A 19078-nucleotide genomic window follows, 5' to 3' on the forward strand; every position below is an offset into this window, starting at 1 on the left:
TAAGCCTAGTTACAAGTAATTAGAAGTGCATATTAATAAGATAAAGTTGTTTTTAATAAATAAAAACTGCAGTAATTGCATTGAAACCACGTACTAAAACTGTTGCTGCTGCTGATATTTCCAAATTACAGAATTATAATTGTATTAATGGAAAGAGATGTAGCAATTTGAGAAGAAGTAGTAAGCTAAATTAGAGGAGGTTTAGAAATAGAAATGACTTGAACAGATACATTTGTGTAAGTTCTCTTTATACTTACTTTAGTAGATCGGATTGCTTACTGGCCTTTCTCTGTGTAGTTGTATAAAATTATATTTAAATTGATTGATTTGAAAAACTAATATATAAACATGTACGCCGTTTTTTCCCTCAATTGGCACCATTCCTTAGCTTTACTTACAATGGCTAACGATGCTAAAACTTATAGGTAATCTAGTTTAATTAGTCACTCAATTTGTTGACAAAAAATAAATTTTCTTTTCTAAAATTTGTTCATTAAGTTTCTGCAATTAGTTAGGGTATAAAGTAAAATCATACAATTTATTGTTAGTAATAGGTCCAATTTCCTCCTAGGGGAGGTTAGTGCAATTGTAGAAACTATAGGGGAGGTGAGTACTAGTGTTAGAAACTTCAGGGGAGGTTTCTGCAATTATCCCTCAATAAATCCTACGAAGCCCGAGGGTTAGATTGATCAATTTTAAGACGCGGGGAATGGGAAGGGGGGATTCGAAGAGAGAGAGAGAGAGAGAGAGAGCGAATATAGATCCGATGCGGTGAAGCAGAAGAGAAATTTTGAGCAGGAATAATTAGAACACAAAATCAAACAGAAGACAAGACGAGTGTCGTCAGTTCTGTGGTATTGCCAAGTTAGTATATTGGTTTGGAGAGTAAACAGTAGTGCAGTGCCGTAACTGGGGCTGGTGCTGGTAGAGACAAAGGGATTGATCAATTTTTGAAGGGAAGGCAAAGGGATGGGATGGGGCATGGTGATATGCGAGGGAGTAGTGGCGGTTGGATCGTTGGTGCTGTTGGGATGGGCTGGACTGTGGTTCCTGAACCGCCGGCTGTACAAGGAGTACGAAGAGAAGAGGGCATTGGTTCAGATCATTTTCAGCGTCGTCTTTGCCTTCTCCTGTAATCTCTTTCAGCTCGTCCTCTTCGAGATCATTCCCCTTCTATCTAGGGAGTAAGCAACTCGCCACCCTCCTACTAGTCTCGCTCTAGTGTTCTCCCCCTCCTCCTCATTATTATTATTTTTTAATTTGCTTGTTTGAAAGGGGGGAAACGAGAAAAAAAATATTTAAAACTAGGCTCTCCCCTCTTGCTTCCTGTTCACGTGATCACGTCCAACTAGCTTCACCAGTATCATTGTGCGCTTTACAATTATTTACATACCAATAATCAATCTTGTTACTGAAACTTGTTTCCACTACACTTACTATTCTTCTGGGAACACAAGTGTTGTGGCTGGGTTTTCATGGTGGTTGTTTGGTTCAGTTGGACTCAACTCCTTATTCTCTTCATCGTGCGCCTCAACCTTACCTTGCTTCTCCATGCTCTTTTATGTGTTTTTGCCAAAGACTATGGGTTCGTTTCTACCTTCTTAATTCTTGACTTGTGAGATCAAGGCTGGGAAAGAAGGAAGCCCTTTGGTTTCTTTCTGGATAATTTTGGTGCCCGCTATCAATAAGAGTTACTCAATTGCCCAAGGGTAGCTGGACATTTGACATTTTGACTCCTCCTGCTAGCATTTGCGCTGAAGTTCAGGTTGTATTTTGAGCTCTATTTACCAATGGGCTGCTAAAACATTTAGTATGCACTTGAGTTTGGTCGAGTTGCCTCGTTAGAGGTCAAACTCCCAAACTCCTGCTTCCAAAAGGTATCATAAGCCAAATCTGCAATCGTGTTTCATGGTAGATTGTGTCTGTTAGATGATTTAAAATGTCTGTTGTTGTATGTTCGCGATAGTTAGTGGCTGCTGCTGCATCATAACTTCTGTTAACTCCATGACCAGTTATCATGAATAAACTCCTTGTTCCTTTGTTTGCCAATGTAAATCTTTTGCTACACTATATGTTTTTATGTTGAACTTGCAGTCATATTTAGACAGCACATTGCTATGTCAAGGTATGGAAATATGACATCTTATTACTTCACCGTTTCTGCTTTCCAGCTCCTTGTGAGGATGCTGAACTAACTCTTAATTTTACATCGACAAGCTACTTTACTAGATTTTTTATTTTATTTTATTTTATCTTTTTATAGTTATCTGATAATTTGTGTTCTATTGTTTGTAGGGCCAGGTGGATCAATTGGAAGGTTGACTTGTTTTGCTTGATCATGTTACTGGTTTTCATGCTACCTTATTATCATTGTTATTTGATGCTTTGCAACAATGGTGAGTTGCTTTTGGCTCGTTGATTATTTAAAGGAGTCTAATCTCTATGCTTCTGCTATGCTTTCTAAATCTGTTCACCTATTTGGTGGATTTGCTGGTTTGCATAGGCTTGGAGATTGAGATTTTATCAGGTTAACATGTTTAATCCTTTTGCTCTGTTTTCTATTGGCGTATTATCACCCATCAAACGATTTAGGTCTATGTTCCAATTCACCTATTTTATGATGGAGTAATTTGCAGAAGCCTGATATTACCTAGGTTTGGTCTGACCTGAGATCCAGTTGGTCCATTTTTGTTTTCCTCTTCTTTTCTGTTTTCTTCTAAAGGTTTTCTTTGCGTCCCCATTCTCATTTCTCCTCAATGTATGTACAATGTTTACATAAGTACAAAGATACAAGTATGTGTATTGATCCTTGTGTGGATATGTACGTGCGCATATTTAAGTGGAAGAAACAAGGTAATATGATGAAGGATAGATTGAAAAGGAAATAGGAATATTGGGTAGAAATGGCCTTCATACATGTAGTATCCCCTTAAGCAGCAGTACTTGTTTCATGTGTTGGTAGCCTGCTACTAGCAAAGGAGAACTTCTGAACTACTGGAGGCTTGGTAAATAGATACAGCATTGCATTTTATTTTCCTTGGTGAAGATTTTGTATCATTATGTTGCTTCTTTTTGTTACTTAAGGCAAAATTCATTTTCTACGGTGCTAGTGGAAGAATGAGAGCAACGTTGCCTGTTCCCCTGTTCATGGAACTGTTATGTGAACAGTAACGTTAGAAAATGAGAGGGGATTTACAAACTATAAAGACTCCTAAATCTCCTGTTAAATAGGAAAGTAAGCTAGCGAAGAACTTTTTAGGAACTTCTCTTTAACTATGACTCCAATGAACAGACCAAAGTACCCTTAAGACCTATAATCACGGAAACTACTAAAGGCACCTAATGTATTGTTGCTTGCAATTAGGCTCCTAATCTTCAAACAATGCCTAGTTGAAGCTTGAGGAAAATCATGAAGATATTTAATTATAGTTTTCCTTTGAACTCTTTGTTGATTGCATCATTATGGTTGGAAACTCTGGCCTCGAGTTTTGAGTTTTGAGTTTTGAAGTATTGCAGGATAAAGAACTGGAAGATCTGAAGCGAGTTGAAAGGAGAACTGAAATTCTGAAAACTTCTCTTGCCATTTATTTGAGGGAGTGACAAGAAAAAGTGGGACTTCATTGGCTGAATATCTGGTCTAGGACAAAGTCAGTTGTTGGAGCTGATAGATTAGAAAACTTTTCTCAGCTTTGCTGCTGGACTTGCTGAATCCTTGATGCTGCCATGACCTTTTTCATATGTTCTGATACAAAAAAGCATTCTCTTTGTCTGAAACAAAGCCTTCCACAGACTTAGTTTCTGGAATTTCCATCACCAGGAATAATGTAGTCAACAAAGAGTTCAAGGAAATCCAGATTAAAGATTTTCGTAATCTTCAACTAGGCATTGTTAATTTAGAATCAATAGCCAACACTTTAGGATTATCAGCTTTGACAAGAGGAGCATTAACCAGATTCCTGCTTTCTATCCTTTCTGGGTGTTGGATAATTGGACTGCAAATGGCATCACGACCTGATTTTGTTCTACAAAATTGCAAAACTGCCAACTTGGTGTAGAAGGTTCCCAGACATTTTGGGTTGGATATAGTGGAGTAAACCTTGACACATACCCTTCCTCTGATGTGCTGCTTTCGGCAAGACCATACAACTCTCCAAACAGCTTTTGATAGAAAAAAAGGGGCAAAATACTACAAGAGTACTTATCTCGTCTCCCCCCAACAATTTGTTACTCAAATCTCTTTCAATTGTTACTCAAATCTCTTTCAAGTGTAGACCACCACAGCTTAGCCCTTCAAACACTTTAGCAAGTAGGTTGTATTATAATCCATGAGATTATGGTGGTTAAAGTAAAATTCTAGAGAAGCAACATCTGCTGGATATTGTAGGACGACCTAAGCCTTCAAAGGAAGAAACAAACATCATGATTTTTTTTCTGCTAAAGCTAGAAGGCAAGATCCCATCAATCTTGTCTATATCAGTTTGGTATCAAGAGCCCAAACTTTCTTCTTCTTCATCAGTCATATTTCCTTCTTCCATAAAGTTTGATTTTCAAGAAAATCAACCATATTTATGGAAGAAGGAAATATGACTGATGAAGAAGAAGAAAGATTGGACTTTTGATACTAAACTGATGTAGACAAAATTGATGGGATCTTGCCTTCTAGCTTTAGCAGAAGAATGAGAGGGTGAAGAGTATCTATGAATACTAATGCTGGAATAAGAGGGGTAGAGAAGGATATTTAGAGGGAAGGAGGAAAACAACTACCAAAACAAAATTCAATAATTCTTATTCACTGAATTCTATCTGCTAGAATAATGTAGAAGCATAAGTACTTATAAATTGTAAAGCTTCATAAATCTCCTATTTCTATATTCCACATAGAAAATTAAACTAGTGATGAACTGTTTTAGGACTTCTCTAAAGATGGCTCCAATTACTTACTAATATAATATGAAAACTAAAAAAAAGACTCAAACTACACAGTAAAGACTAACATATCATTGGTCCGGTGACCAGGGAGGGTTCTTATAGCCATCCCAACTGTTAGGTTTAGGGTTCGAATCTTGTGTCTAGAGTTGAGGGTGGGAAGGATGTGAGGAGAGGTGGGAGAGTATTAAAAAGAAAAAAACATTTGCTTTTAATCAGGCTGATCTTCAAACAATGCCTAGTGAAACTTGAGGTTAGTGATTGACTGCATCACTATATACAAGGAAATGTTTTGTGGTTAACAGTTTTAGGGGAAGCGAACAGTTTTAGGGGAAGCGGACATTGTGTGGGAATGTATTAAAAGGAAAATTAATTTTGCAGAGGGCATAGATATGGATAAAAATGTAGTTGTTTTACTCTGATTGTAAAGGTTCTGAGCTTTGCTTGATTGAGCTAGGATTTAGTATGGAAAACCTTGATAGTTACAAATTTGTTGGATGGAAAATGAATCCACATATGTTGAATATGTTTTATCGTTTGTACATTGACCGTTCTTCATAATTATGTATCCCAAAGTACCAGCATAATTGAATACTCATTGTTTTCTATGTGCAAGAGTATAGTATATTGGTAGACGTGAGACATGTATCTTCTAATTGCAGTATAAATAGGCCTCCAAGCAAGTTGCTGTCTATCTGAGATGAATGAACCAAACATGCACCTGTATTTTTTCCTGAATTAGATCTATTTCAGGTTTGAGAAAGGAACGGGCTGCACTTGGTGCAATCTTATTCTTGTTTGCTTTCCTCTATGCTTTTTGGCGCATGGGCATCCACTTTCCTATGCCTTCACCTGATAAAGGTTTGAACTTGTCTAAACCCTCAAAATTCATGTAGTAGATGGCAATATCTCTACTCTTTCTACCGCTTTCTTGTCCGTGGACCTAAGTAGTAACTTGCATTTCTTTTTTGAAGTTCAAAATGTCCATCCTGTAATGCATTGATGTCCATCCTGTAATTTCACTGTTGGTTTGCCAGTTAGTTATGTTTCGAGAGCTTTGCTAAGGACTAGTTTGGCATAAAACAAGGTTCTCCCCCATGGTCTCCAATATATTTACTGACCATACTTGTAATCTTTGAAGGAATTGTGATCTTAGATTGCTAAATTTATGGTGAGTAATTAAAATTCGTTTTTGGTTGCAATAAGTAAAGGTACCGTCTCCCTGCTCAATTTCTGCTGTTATCCTTCATTGACATTGGTGCAAATAAGTGCAATGTCAAGAAGTAAACCTGTCAATGTCAAAGCTGATCCTTCTTGTGTTAGTATCTTTCACAAATGATATTTTTATTCTTGCTAGTTGGCTTCGAATGGAACACATATCTACCTGACCACCACGCTCTGAGTTTCAAATTTGCCCATTATTAATGCAATACATGCATCTCAAGCTATGTGGGACGATTCAACTGTAATTACTGGATTTTCTGCCCAAGTTCCCCTCCCCTCCTCTGTTTTCACTTCTTAATTCAAACATGTCAACTCTATGGCTCTAGCTTTGGAACTATTGTTCTTTTTTTCCACTTTCAAATGTTTTTGGATCAAAAGCTTAATTCCATAAAGTTTGTCCTTTAACTGAGATTCCTATATGTTTCATCATTTTATGTTTTGGGTTTATTTGGGGGCTTACCTACATATCATGCTTCTGATTTCTGATACAGAGTTTGTATAAGCATATTCCCATGCTGATCTTGCATGGCTCTGTGGCTTTCTATCATACTATGTCTTAATATCTCCTACCAAATTTTCTTCCTTTTTATTTGCCATTTTCCTTACAAGACTAATTTTGTCCCTCAGGTTTCTTCACCATGCCTCAGCTGGTGAGTAGAATTGGGGTAATTGGTGTCACTGTTATGGCTGTCCTTTCTGGTTTTGGAGCTGTAAACTTGCCATACAGTTATTTGTCTCTCTTCATTAGGTAAGGTAGAATTGTGAATATTCTTATTGCAATCTTTCAACCATAAATTGACCATTAAGCCATGTTTTTGATGGTGCACTCTTAATTATGACCTTACTAGTGCAAATCAATAACCTTCACTGACTTCAGACATGGTATAGATTCAAGAGTTCTTTTAGATTATAGTCTCAGTAAATTGTTCTAAAATCTTATGTTGTTAGTGTTAATTCATTGGCAATTACATCAGTCTTTTGTAAATTTTGATTTCCGTATCTTCAACTTCTTTTTTTGCATCTATTTGTCAAATCTTTATTTGGATATCCTGGTTGCATTGGGGTCCAGAGACAAGCTTGCTTATCTATATTTTCCTAAATGTGTTATACCATACAGTTTTGGCAGTCAGTTGCTATTTTTTTGCTGGATTACTGTAGTAGGCCAACTATTGGGAACTTTAGTTATGAGACTCCTGAAGCCATAAATAGTGTTTGAGAAACTCAAGGCACTATTTTTTGATTTATAATTTTGCCAGCTGTACCGCCAGCATAAGCAAATTTGCTCCAATTGGGATTTTTAGGGCAGGGATCTAATGGGCTGAAATAGACTTACTTTTATTTATCATCAGCTAGGTTTACTATCGTTTTGCACATATATGTAGATGTTACAAGTAACATAATGATATCATACAAAGAACAAGTACCAAAATATATCTGGGGTTATTTACATGCATTAAAAGTTATGTACCAAATTCTATATGTCTTTGTGCACCTGTTCTTCGTAGCGATTTGCATCAGTATTGAGGGTTTAATACTATTTTTCATTAATACTGTTGTCTTTATTCTTGTTCTTAATGAATGAAGTTGGGGTTTCAAACTTTGAGGTGTAAATTATAGATATCGACTTTTACTGTAATCGAGTGGCATGGAAAAATTCAAAAGTAGCAGGAAGTTGAAGTCCACGTATCCCTTCATTAGTGTTCCAAAAAAACTAAAGAGAAAAGAGGAAGTGCGGAGACCTAGATCAACGTCTTCTTCTTCTTGTTCCTTTGACACTTATTGCAGACATGGTTCTTCTTCTTGGCTTGAGCTCAAACAACTAGTATGAGAAGTTTCTTCTTTCCTTCTCCATTCCTTCTTGGAGATCGTGTCCATTATTTTTGCCCTCTCCGCAGCTAAGTAGCTGACTAGGTGTCACCGAAGGTTTAGCTCTTACAGGTACAACTATTGCTGTAGAATCTGCTTCATCATTCTTTGTGGCTAACCAGAGCCCTGTTGTGCAGCTATGTTGAGGGCTTGTTTTCTACCTCGAGCCGCCCAACTGTCAATTCTATGGCTACACAAAGCCATGAAGCCTAACTGAAAGCTTGACAAGGCCTGTTTTTGTATTTTCACAGTCCAGTTGTTCCTAATTAAGCGAATGATTTCGTCACGGTCCACAAAGAAGCTTTGAGACAAACTTTTTAAGTCCCTGTTGCCTAGGCTCCCAGTGCTTGGGAGCTCACGGTTGACGTTCCCCTTTTTTTGGGGCTCCTGTTTCTTTCTTCCTTTCTTTTTTCTTTTCGTTTCTTGACTAGAGCTAAAGTCTGCGTTGTGAAGATTGACTTTGACTTCGATGTTATGTAGTTATATATTTAAAATTAATTAAAAACTCCTATGTTGATGGTATGTTTAATGTTAACTTAGGTATCATTCTTATATATCTTTTCACATGGGTATGGCACTTAAATTTGTGCCCAAACAGCCAAATCTCATGTAACAAAGTACTTTGAGGAATTACTTGGAGATAAATCATGAAGAAGAATCTCAAACATTTACTCCTGATCTTTTCAGACTATGAGGATTACCTGTTTTTATTTATTTTACATCCTTGAATTATTAGGTCAAGAAGGCATTTTTTGTAGAAGCTGTTTATCTTTTCATCTTTTGTCTGACCCGCCCATTAGAAGATTTGTGTTAAGCCTGAATTCAAATTTTGGGTTAGAGCACTTTGAAAACTAGAGTGTCCTCTTCTTTGTGGTCCTGTCATTTCTGATGTATTTTGTTCAGTAGAATGCCGATCTAATTTTACTGGTGGAGCATTTTTGAAAGAATTTTGTGCTTAAAAGTTAAAGCTTCAATTCCCTTTCTCAGAGCAACTTCCTACCATAATGCTATCTACAGGATCATGAGGCTGGTGATGCTATGAGTTTCTTGTCAATAATATGAATAGCTCTTTGCGGGGTCATTCCAGTAGAGGGCTTAATAGAGCACAGAATTGTTCATCCAGTTTCTATCACTACTATAAAAAAATTCTGGTCTATCAAACTTACTAGTTTTTTCATCCGTGAAAAGAGAGATTGAGGAATCAGAGATTAAGGCTCTGGAAAGACAACTTATGCAGTCAATTGAGACTTGCATTGCAAAGAAAAAGAAGATTATTCTCTGTCAAATGGAGATGGAAAGAATACAAGGGTCAGAAGAGGTACTCTTTTCTCAGCATCTGATATGATCTGTTAAAGTTCTTTTTCCAGTTTCTCTAACTTAGCAGCTACAAAAAAAATTAATGGTCTGACACGGTGCATCTCGCCTTTACTCTCTCAGTTAAATAAAGGTCATAGTGGCACAAGTAATAATAGTTGGTTGAGGTTAATGAGGCATCACTAATTGTTTTTTCTTTATAAACCATTAATTGTATTATTATATCGTCTGAGAGCATTGTTCTTTTTCTGGGATTTTTTTCTTTTTTTTTTTTTGGGGGGGCAGTGGTGGTGGTGGTGTTGGTGTTAGTAAATTGCATTTGGACACATGTAACCCATTAATAGTACAGTTGCTTTTGGTTTGACAACTGTTTTTTTAATACTACATAATGCTTTGGGAGGAAGAAGCTGAGGATGATATATTGTAAGCTTGATTTTTCAATATTCTTTGTCTAAGCTTTGTCTTTAACATTTCTTAAAAACTGTATCTATTGCAGAAATTAAAGGCTAGATCCATCCTAAAGAGAATTGTGGGAACAGTTGTTCGATCAGTTCAAGAAGACCAAACAGAACAAGGTCTGTATTTGTTGAGTTTCAGATGATGTATGATTTTCATCTTAAAACCATCGCTGAGATTTTTTGCTTAAAACTTCATTGATGATAATCTTATTCTTTCCTGCCTGTGTTGATGTTGGCCTGTGTTTTTCCTGAATTCCTTGCTTGCCATTTGTTAGTTGCTAGTTTTGCTGGGATTTTTTTTTTGTTGACTTTTAATTTGTTCAACTACAAAAGCAAGCCACTTGGGGATTTAGTTTCTAATTCAAGGTACAGTGAAAATCTTTAGTGTTGTCTACTTATAGTAATTTTATGGTGGGTTTCATGGTGGAAGCATATAGTCTGAGGTTTAACAGATATATATTCCTGTCATATTCTTTGCCTATTACAACTTTAAGGTAAGATCTGGGAATGCAAAAACAGATTGATGTCCTTACTGCACTCTCCTTATACCTTGAAAGAACCTCTGTCTTTGGCTGCTTTATTTATGCTACAAAAAGGAAATAGTTCACCCCTAAAACACCTTATCTGGAAATTTCCTTTCATCAATATTACCTTTGCTCTAGTTTGATAGTGGAAGACCCCAACTGGAGACTACAGAAATTTTGTTGTTTATCTGTCTAATGTTTTGGCGATGGTATGAGGGTTAAGGAGAATTGGTTCACCTTTTCTAACTTGTGATCGCTTTCAAGCAAGGACTTGGAAATTATTATTTTATTGGTTTTGGTGATTTAAAAATGACTGGCAGGATCAAAATATCTTCAGTTTTCGTTGCCATTCCTTTGGATACCTTAGCAGCATGAACCAATATAAAATTAGGTATTTGACAATAAAAAAAAAAAAAGAGTACAGTTAGGAAACATGATAACATTCTGACAACAAAATAGTAACAAAAAGAAGACTTAAATTGAAGTGCTTTCTTGAGAAGTGAAAGGACAATTTGACATTGTGTCATAGATGAAAGAGTTAAAAGGATGAAGTAAGAAAGAATGGCCTCAGTGACATTAAGCCTACAATAATGTTTGTGTGTCAATATTTGGTTGTGCTTGGAGCCAGGGATGTCTTCCTTTTGAAGCCTTTTGCAGGTATTATCGTTGACTAGCTTGACTTATTCATAGGAAGCATGTATCTGCTAGTGCTCACCTCATTTGTGATAATCTTTTTCCAGGTCATTGCTCTTTCTTTCTCCCTGTCCTGACATTTTTCACATCCATTCTTTTTCTCCCCCGTTAACATGCATGCTAACCTGTCCAACTAATGAGACTGGACCTTCAGCTGGAAATCTTTGTGGGTTCACTGACTTTCATTATATCTGCTGTCCTACATGTGGGTCCGACGTTTTGCAATTGTTGATGAGATAGTTTGCGGTACCTAGGCATACATATAAACTACTGGATCTTTCACATGGGTTTTTTGTTAATCTCTGGCTTTGGTGATACAGCAATCCGTAGCCTCTACTCTTTGAACAAGCTATTAAATTGTATGTGTAACAACAATTTAGATCTTTAATACCAGAGTCTCTAGTCATAAACCTTGCTGCATATCAGCTGAAGTTTGTAGGAATTTATCTTGATTTATGTTGTGTTGCTTCTCATATGTCGTTTACTTTAGGGAGTGTTTACTTGATGTTCTTTTTTCCTTGAAGATATCAAAGGCATGGAAGCAGAAGTACAAGCCCTGGAAGAGCTCTCAAAACAGCTGTTTTTGGAAATCTATGAGCTTCGTCAAGCTAAGGTTGTGCTGCTTTTATATGTATTTGTGGTGTCAGACACTAATCCTTTTCTCGTAAAGACTTTCTTCGTCGCTTACTTGATCTAAATTTGTTAATATGCATGATATAATTTTTTTAATTTGACTCTTGTTGTTCAAGGTCCTACCATCTACGCCCCCTCTACTGCTAAATTATTAAATCATAATTAAGTGCACTAGCTAATAATGAAAAGTGATGTCACCAAGTGTACTTTCTGATAAGTCATAGGTTGTTTGGATGTTTTTGCTGTACGTCTCATGCTAATTTGCTACACCATTTTCCAGGAGGCTGCTGCTTATTCTCGAACATGGAAGGGTCACATGCAGAACCTTTTGGGCTATGCATTGTCGGTGTATTGTGTGTATAAAATGATAAAGGTATGGGAAACTTGAATGTTTGGTAAATGCCAAAGCTCAGAAAATTTTCTTGGTCACACAGATGTTTATGTACTTTCTATCTAGCAAAATTTTATCAAAAGAAGTGATTTTGGTACTTTTTGAGACCAGAAATGATTTTTTTGTAAGAGAAATTTGTGTTTTTCATATAAAATCTGAAGGCTTTTCTTTTCGGGAAGGCAGGCCCCAACTTCTTGAGTTGGTGTAACACTTGTTTTACTATGATTGGGTGCGTAAGTTATGTGGCCTGATTAATTCATTTTATACATGCAGTCCTTGCAAAGTGTCGTCTTCAAGGAGGTAAAGCCTCTCTCTCTCTCTCTCTCTCTCCTGCTATCATCATCATCATCATCATAATTATAATAATAATCATCATCATCATCATCTCATCATCATTATCATCATCATCATCATTATTGTTATTTCATAGCTCGTTATCAGCTATGGCTTCCTTCTTGTGTCATTTGGATGTTGATCAATTTCTTGTGACAGGCTGGTTCGATTGATCCTGTGACCTTGACAATCAGCATATTTCTACAGTATTTTGATATAGGTATCAATGCCACATTATTATCTCAGGCAAGTTCATTTTTTGGTTTTTTTTTCCTCAGTAAATTGTTACCACTGGATGTCAAATCTTTGGTGACATTGAAGTTTCATCATGATTTGTAGTAGGTAGACTATTTTGATATCCATAGGAAAACTCATCAAAAATGAAAACTATGAAAGATCAAGCTCACTTCATGGTATTGGTGTCTGATGCAAATAGGGAAGAGAAAGGTTTTATGGAAGTTCTTATGCTTGTGAAATGTGTCTTGAACTTCAAGCAAGTATATATACAAGGGACTTAGTATGGAGCTTTTAGTTTCCTTAAGGAGATTTTCTTATGAAGATCTGAACGACTTTTGTAGAATGTTGGCCTTGTTTTGCTTTGTAGGCTTTCAAACCACAAGATGCTTCCATAATGCCATAAAATTTTCGAAGTACCTAAATTGTCCTAGGAAAGCAGATTAGACTGGATAGCTCCATGAATAAACACGATGTAGTGAAATCTTAAATACTTTGTAACCTATCAAAGAAAACAACTAAGGATACATCTTATTCAACATGGTAATCTAATTTGCGTCTGGTCTTCTCAACCTGTCCTGCACTGCATCTATGAACTAGGAATCAACTGAGACACTTGGCAGTTAGCTATTTACAATGGTTCCATGAGCCCTAAGAAATTATTGGTTTCTAAAGCACCTGCCTTGATCTGGTTGGAATCTATATGGCATTCCTCCTCGACTTTTATGTTTACTCTACACTTTCCTCCAGTAATTCATGAACCAGCTTGAGTCCAAATATATAATGTGTAATAAGTGTGTTAATTCTTTGTGTAGTATCATTTCCTATTATGCAGCAGTTTAAATTTCTAAAAAGGTAAAGGTACTTCTATTATGGCTTCTTCAATTTGGGTTGTTCTAGTTGCTTACTTTTTGAGAAGAAACAGTTTTGTTGGTAGTTAAGTGATACATTTTGGTGCATGACATATTATTGATATAGAAAATGGATTTTTTGGAATTTCGTTTGACTTGACTCGTTAGAGTCCCAGAATTGGTATGAGAGATTTTTGTCATCATTTTTATGCATGTGTGTGTTCAAGAGCACAAATGTGTAAATAACCAATGACAAAGTGTACGCTTTTTCATTGCTTGTGCGTGTGTGTGTGTGTTTTTACATCAACCATGCTACATTATTTATTCCTGCCATCTTTCTAATGGACCACTCACTGGGCCTGCCTTTTATTTACAAATTGAATTCTTCTGCAAAAGGCCCTACTAACTTATGCAACACTTTAACTTTGGGAAAAATAGATGCTGGTATAGCAGGTTAACCACTACGAACAAGGTCACATGAATCTCCCTTGATTGGGCCATGCTCACAGAAGGAACTAGAAGCTGATTGTCTTATGTTGGTAAACTTGTAATTAACTTGAGTGGGAGATATAGTGGGAACTTGGCTGCAGGAGACTGATGCATTTTTGTTTACCAATAGATATTTCTAGATTGTTGTTCTATAGTAGGGTGCACGCTGATAAGGTCAAATATAACGAACTTCACTTTCACATGGACTGCTGTGTGATTCCTGTGCTAGGATTCTGATTGTCTCACATCATGTTACATCATTTGACTCCACTTTGTCTTACGTTTCCTGTTCTCTTTTGTGCAGTACATATCGTTATTGTTCATAGGAATGTTGATCGTAATATCAGTACGGGGATTCCTAACTAACTTGATGAAGGTATTTATAGTGTTTCTAGTGATCCTTTTTCTGTTGTATTTGTAACTATTTGCGTTTGAGACATTGCTAATCTTTTCCTTCCCATAAACACAAAGATTCTGAAGAAAGATTTACTTTTAAGAGACAGGAATCCATATAAGCAAATGGAAATTCATATGAATATGGACTAGTCACACAGCTATCCTGATTTTAGCTCATACAATAGGAGGTAAACCCCAAGCACAGTGAAACACTGTGTTGCTTTAAAGTTCTAAATGTTTGTCTCTAGCTATCTCTGGCTTTGGGAGACATTTTAGAATCACTGTATACACATGATGTCTCCATTGACTGTTGTAAGTTGGCTCAACAGAGATGAGAAAGAAGATAAGTAAGACATGAATTCATTGCTTATTGCTAAATACTTGGTTCTACTAGTCGAAATCCTCTGGTTTAAGCTTGTTAGGACAAGCAATAACTTTACATCCTTCATTCTATGAGCACAAGAATTGAACTGCATACGAACACCCACACAAAATGATGGATGCATGACCTTTCAGTAGGGAGGGAAAAGTTTTCACCTTGTTTCCTGGAGTTTGGACATGTGGTATGCTTTTATTCTTTGTTGTGTATCCTCTTGAATATTTAACAAGCTAAAGTGGAGTGAAAATAAAGAGCAGCAATAATATCATCTTTTAATATAGATTTTATGTTGAAAAATATGAAATATAGTTGCTTATGTTGAAGTTTGAAATTCAATGTATTCAGAGAAGGTCTAGTCTTTGGCTTCGTCAGATCGAAATTATTTATTCTTCAATTGACATTTCTTTTATTATCAGGGCCCATTTAGGGTTGTGGTAGCTTATTGAAAAGTACTTCAATAGAGCATTTAATAAAAGTACTTGTGTTTAATTGCTTTTAAGTATACTATTTGGAGATATAGTTCAATAAGTACTTATTGTATTGGATAATGTGTGATTTGACAATTTTTAAATGTATTTATCCCTTTATTAAGTTTATAATATGGGATAAAATGATTAAATTCGATGTTTTATTTTTTTAAATCTCAAAAGCTACTCTAAAAGCACTAAATTTGAGCTTTTGCTAAAAGTGCTTTTAACACCCAAAACTCCGCTCCTAATTTATGGGATGATGTTCACCAAACACCTTGAAAGCACTTTTAACATCTAAAAGTACTTTTTCACCAAAAGTACCACAACCCCAAACGGGGCTTGAATACGGCCAATCCATTTTTGTGGGGGAAATTGTAGTTGTGCTTTAACTTCTTAGAGGAGCAATATTGCATAACTTGATGGGGCCAATGGTGGGCTAATTTGGAAAGAATTAGATTTTTTAGGCTTTTACATGAATTTTTAAAGTTGATGAGGAAAATTGCACCCACTAAACATAACATGGCCCCACATTTCCTGCACATGCAAATACATCCTCCTGACTGTAGTATTTTGTCGTATGCAGTTCTTCTTTGCGGTTTCTAGAGTTGGGAGTGGATCATCAAGCAATGTTGTACTCTTCCTATCAGAAATTATGGGAATGTATTTTGTGTCTTCAATTCTTTTGATAAGAAAAAGCCTTGCAACTGAATACAGGTATGGGTGTTAGATATAGGTATACCCCTTGATATTTGTGTCCTGGTGTAGTTAATCATCTGTATCAAGCTCACATCCAGTGAAGACTTGTGATTATTTCATTGCTCATAGTATTTATTTCCTTCATGTTAGTGTATTTCTTTCTTGTTGTCCCTTCTTCCACCTTATGCACTGAACACCAGAGATGGGTATTGCTGCAAAATACTATATTAGATTCGGAAAATTTGGAAAAGGGATATAGGAAGAATTGAAATTCATAAGTAGGGTGTAATATTTGGGAAATTGTAAATTGGGTTTGGAAATGGTAAAAAATTTATTTTGTGGACAAAATTACAAAATTATCCTTAGTGCACATACTAGCACTCATTTATGCACATACGTCATACGTGCACATTTGAGTATACGTATGTGCATAAGTAGGAAACAAAATTTATCACCTTTTGTAATTCATAAGTAGTAAACCTTAACAAATTATCTCCTTTTTTAATCCATGAGTAGTAAACCTTAACCCATTTCCCATTCACAAATTTCCAAAAATTAAACCCTATTTATGAATTTCAAATCTAGCTATTTCCTTTTTCCAAATTTTCCATAATGAACTTCATAGAGTTTTTCAGATCAGAAGGATACCTTTGGCTTAATATTGGATATAATGCATAGTCTGATGGAGGAATGAAAGTGAAGTACTGTTCACATCTCACTGTACACACTGCACGGGCTACAGAGCAGGATTTGGGTTAGTCACGTTAGGAGTTTATTGATAGTATTTCATTTGCCTAGTTGGTTTAGGATTCTGGTATTCTGTAGCATTGTATGCGTCCGTGTCTGTGTATTTTATTTTATTTTATTCTTTTAGTTTCTTGGTTAATAAGAATTTAAGTTACATTAGATGTACATCTACAAATTTTTGTTGTCATTTCCTTGTTTTCTTTTTACTTGTAATTTGAAATTGGTTGCTTTTAATCAGCTTTGTCTTGTACTCATGGTTAGAAAAAATTGAACTTAGCATTTGTAACTCATCTTGCTTCCTGAGTTTTTAGACTGTCATTGAAATGCAAAACATATAAGGTTTTTCACCTTTACTCAGTTCACTCTCTAGATTACAAAATTTTCATTAGAATGAAAACTACACAAGCTCTTTAATGTTTAAAGAATTGATGAAAGATCCTAGTTTTGTTTTCCTATTTTCAAATCATTGTATAAGAAAGGCGTGTGGTGTTTTTGCTTTTAAATTGAGCCTATAAACTAAATCTTCTTCAACATAAAAGTCCAAAGTGTGGTTGGCACCCAACTTATGCAGCTTTATTCTAATATTGATAACCTCTTGTGACAGTGGTGACGAGCCATAGGAGAAAAAATTTTGACATGAGAGAGCATTGCAGGGGCATACAGTGCTCAATGTAAAATGTTTAAGAGTATCACTACCATGAGCCTTTCTTTGGCTTAATAAAAATGTACCGTTGTTTGATGATGAAGTCACTTGAGTACTTAAGAAATGCATCTATCAGATAGTGTTTGTGGCATTTTGATATTTAGCTGATTTTTCTTGGTTGTAGATGTTTCGGTAAAGAACTTAACTTCTCATGCCCTTACATGATATTCTGTAGTTACTCAATGTCCTACTTCAAACAGCTATTCTTTACCAAAATAGAATGAGAGGAGACATTGTAAAACCAATTCCTTTGTGTCATGTAATGCTCATAAGTGGAGGAATCATATTAAGCTTTCATAAAGCATCCAGCTCTAAAGTTGCTTAATATCCCAGCAGCTTGTTAAAAACAAGTGGTTCCCTCCAGGCTGGGAACTGAACTTGAGAGTTGAGGGGTGCAAATTTTATTTTTTAAGGACCTCTTGGGATTTTATATTTACAGGAGATAATTTCTTTGTTAGGTCTTGGAATTTTTACAGCAAATACAGCCTCCCAGCTCAGCACCCCCCTTTGTCCTGGCTCCTATCTCAATTTTGACCGCAAGTATTATAGTTGGAGTTAAATTCTTAGCAGTTCCAAGTGAAAATAAATTCTCAAAGTTTTATGTTTGTAACCTCACACTGCATTGTTCTGCAACACATGGGTATCAGTCCTGTCCCCACTAATAAAGCAGGAGCTTTTCTTTTGTTACATTTGTAACTGGGTACTGCTTCATGTATGGTATACCCCTTTTGTTTCCGTGTAAAGATGTTAGTTTATGCATGAAGGTACTCTTAAGTTGCTGCATTGGTTATAACTTAGTAGGCATTTACGTTATTAATACTCGATTAGGAAGTTTGAGTCATTCATCTTCAGATGCTTTAACCTGAGCTGGTGCGTGTATTGGCAGGACAATTATTACGGACATTTTGGGTGGTGACATTCAATTTGACTTTTACCACCGGTGGTTCGATGCTATATTTGTGGCCAGCGCATTCCTTTCATTGCTTCTGCTTTCAGCTCATTATACATCTCGTCAGGCTGATAAGCACCCAATTGATTAACGTGCTTCATAGTTAAGTTCTTGAAACTGATTTTGGATCCTTAATGTTGTTTTCATCCACATATTCAGTTGCGTGGTTTTACTAATGAACTTTTTCTCTAGTGTATGCTTACAAACTTGAGCAGTTCCAGTGGACTATATATATATTTGGCTGTTGTTTAAGGTGCATCGCATCAGTTTAGGTAAAATGCAACTGATGGGTTTTTTTGTTTCTTACCTCCGTAACAGGTCTTCTGCAGCTTTTGTGTGGCCGAATCACGAACTCCTGACAATATTTGTTTGTACTACTGGTGCTGTATTTCCCTATTTTCAGAAGGGTGCTATTTTCATTGAAATATGTATGGCTTGCGTTTGAAACTCGGTACTTCCTGAGGCTGCATATCCAACTGCATGAACTGGTATTCCTCTTATCGAGGAAAGATTATCAATCATAGAGGATGTTTTTGGCTAAAAGCAGGCGTAGGCTGTAACAAACACTCAATTATACATTACGAGTCGTCTTGCTCGCCCTGTGTTAGATCAAGCTCAAGCTCAAGCTCAAGCTCAAGCTAGCAATTTAAATTTATTCACAGTTGTTGTACCATCATTTATAATATGCTTGTCTGCTTGCTGCGTAGAGAAGAGATTAATTTGCTTTGCGTATTACCCACTCTATCTGCCTCGCCAGCACGGACTGTTTTGGATGCCTTGCTATTTGCTTCAAATGGCATTT

The 19078-nt window shown here is 36.2% G+C and overlaps 1 protein-coding gene across 5 annotated transcripts; it reads left to right on the plus strand.

Moving 5' to 3' along the window:
- Positions 1-682: 682 nt before the first annotated feature.
- On the plus strand, positions 683-19008 carry LOC113724752 (GPCR-type G protein COLD1). 5 transcript variants are annotated; one of them, XM_072073110.1, is made up of 15 exons: positions 1147-1184; positions 2296-2396; positions 3517-3647; positions 5680-5787; positions 6778-6898; positions 9205-9334; positions 9827-9905; positions 11530-11618; positions 11919-12011; positions 12303-12329; positions 12522-12608; positions 14241-14312; positions 15765-15895; positions 18214-18378; positions 18595-19008. In XM_072073110.1, exons 4-14 carry the CDS (start codon positions 5751-5753, stop codon positions 18365-18367), a joined length of 1020 nt encoding a protein of 339 aa, XP_071929211.1. In that variant the 5' UTR covers positions 1147-1184; positions 2296-2396; positions 3517-3647; positions 5680-5750; the 3' UTR covers positions 18368-18378; positions 18595-19008. The 5 variants fall into 5 exon arrangements, with proteins under 5 accessions (XP_027103421.1, XP_027103419.1, XP_071929211.1 ...); XM_027247618.2 differs by lacking the exon at positions 3517-3647 and having other exon boundaries at positions 684-1184; XM_072073111.1 differs by lacking the exon at positions 1147-1184 and having other exon boundaries at positions 3509-3647.
- The last annotated feature ends 70 nt before the right edge of the window (positions 19009-19078 follow it).

The sequence above is a fragment of the Coffea arabica genome, chromosome 2c (genome assembly GCF_036785885.1).
Source record: "Coffea arabica cultivar ET-39 chromosome 2c, Coffea Arabica ET-39 HiFi, whole genome shotgun sequence".
NCBI classification, from domain to species: domain Eukaryota; kingdom Viridiplantae; phylum Streptophyta; class Magnoliopsida; order Gentianales; family Rubiaceae; genus Coffea; species Coffea arabica.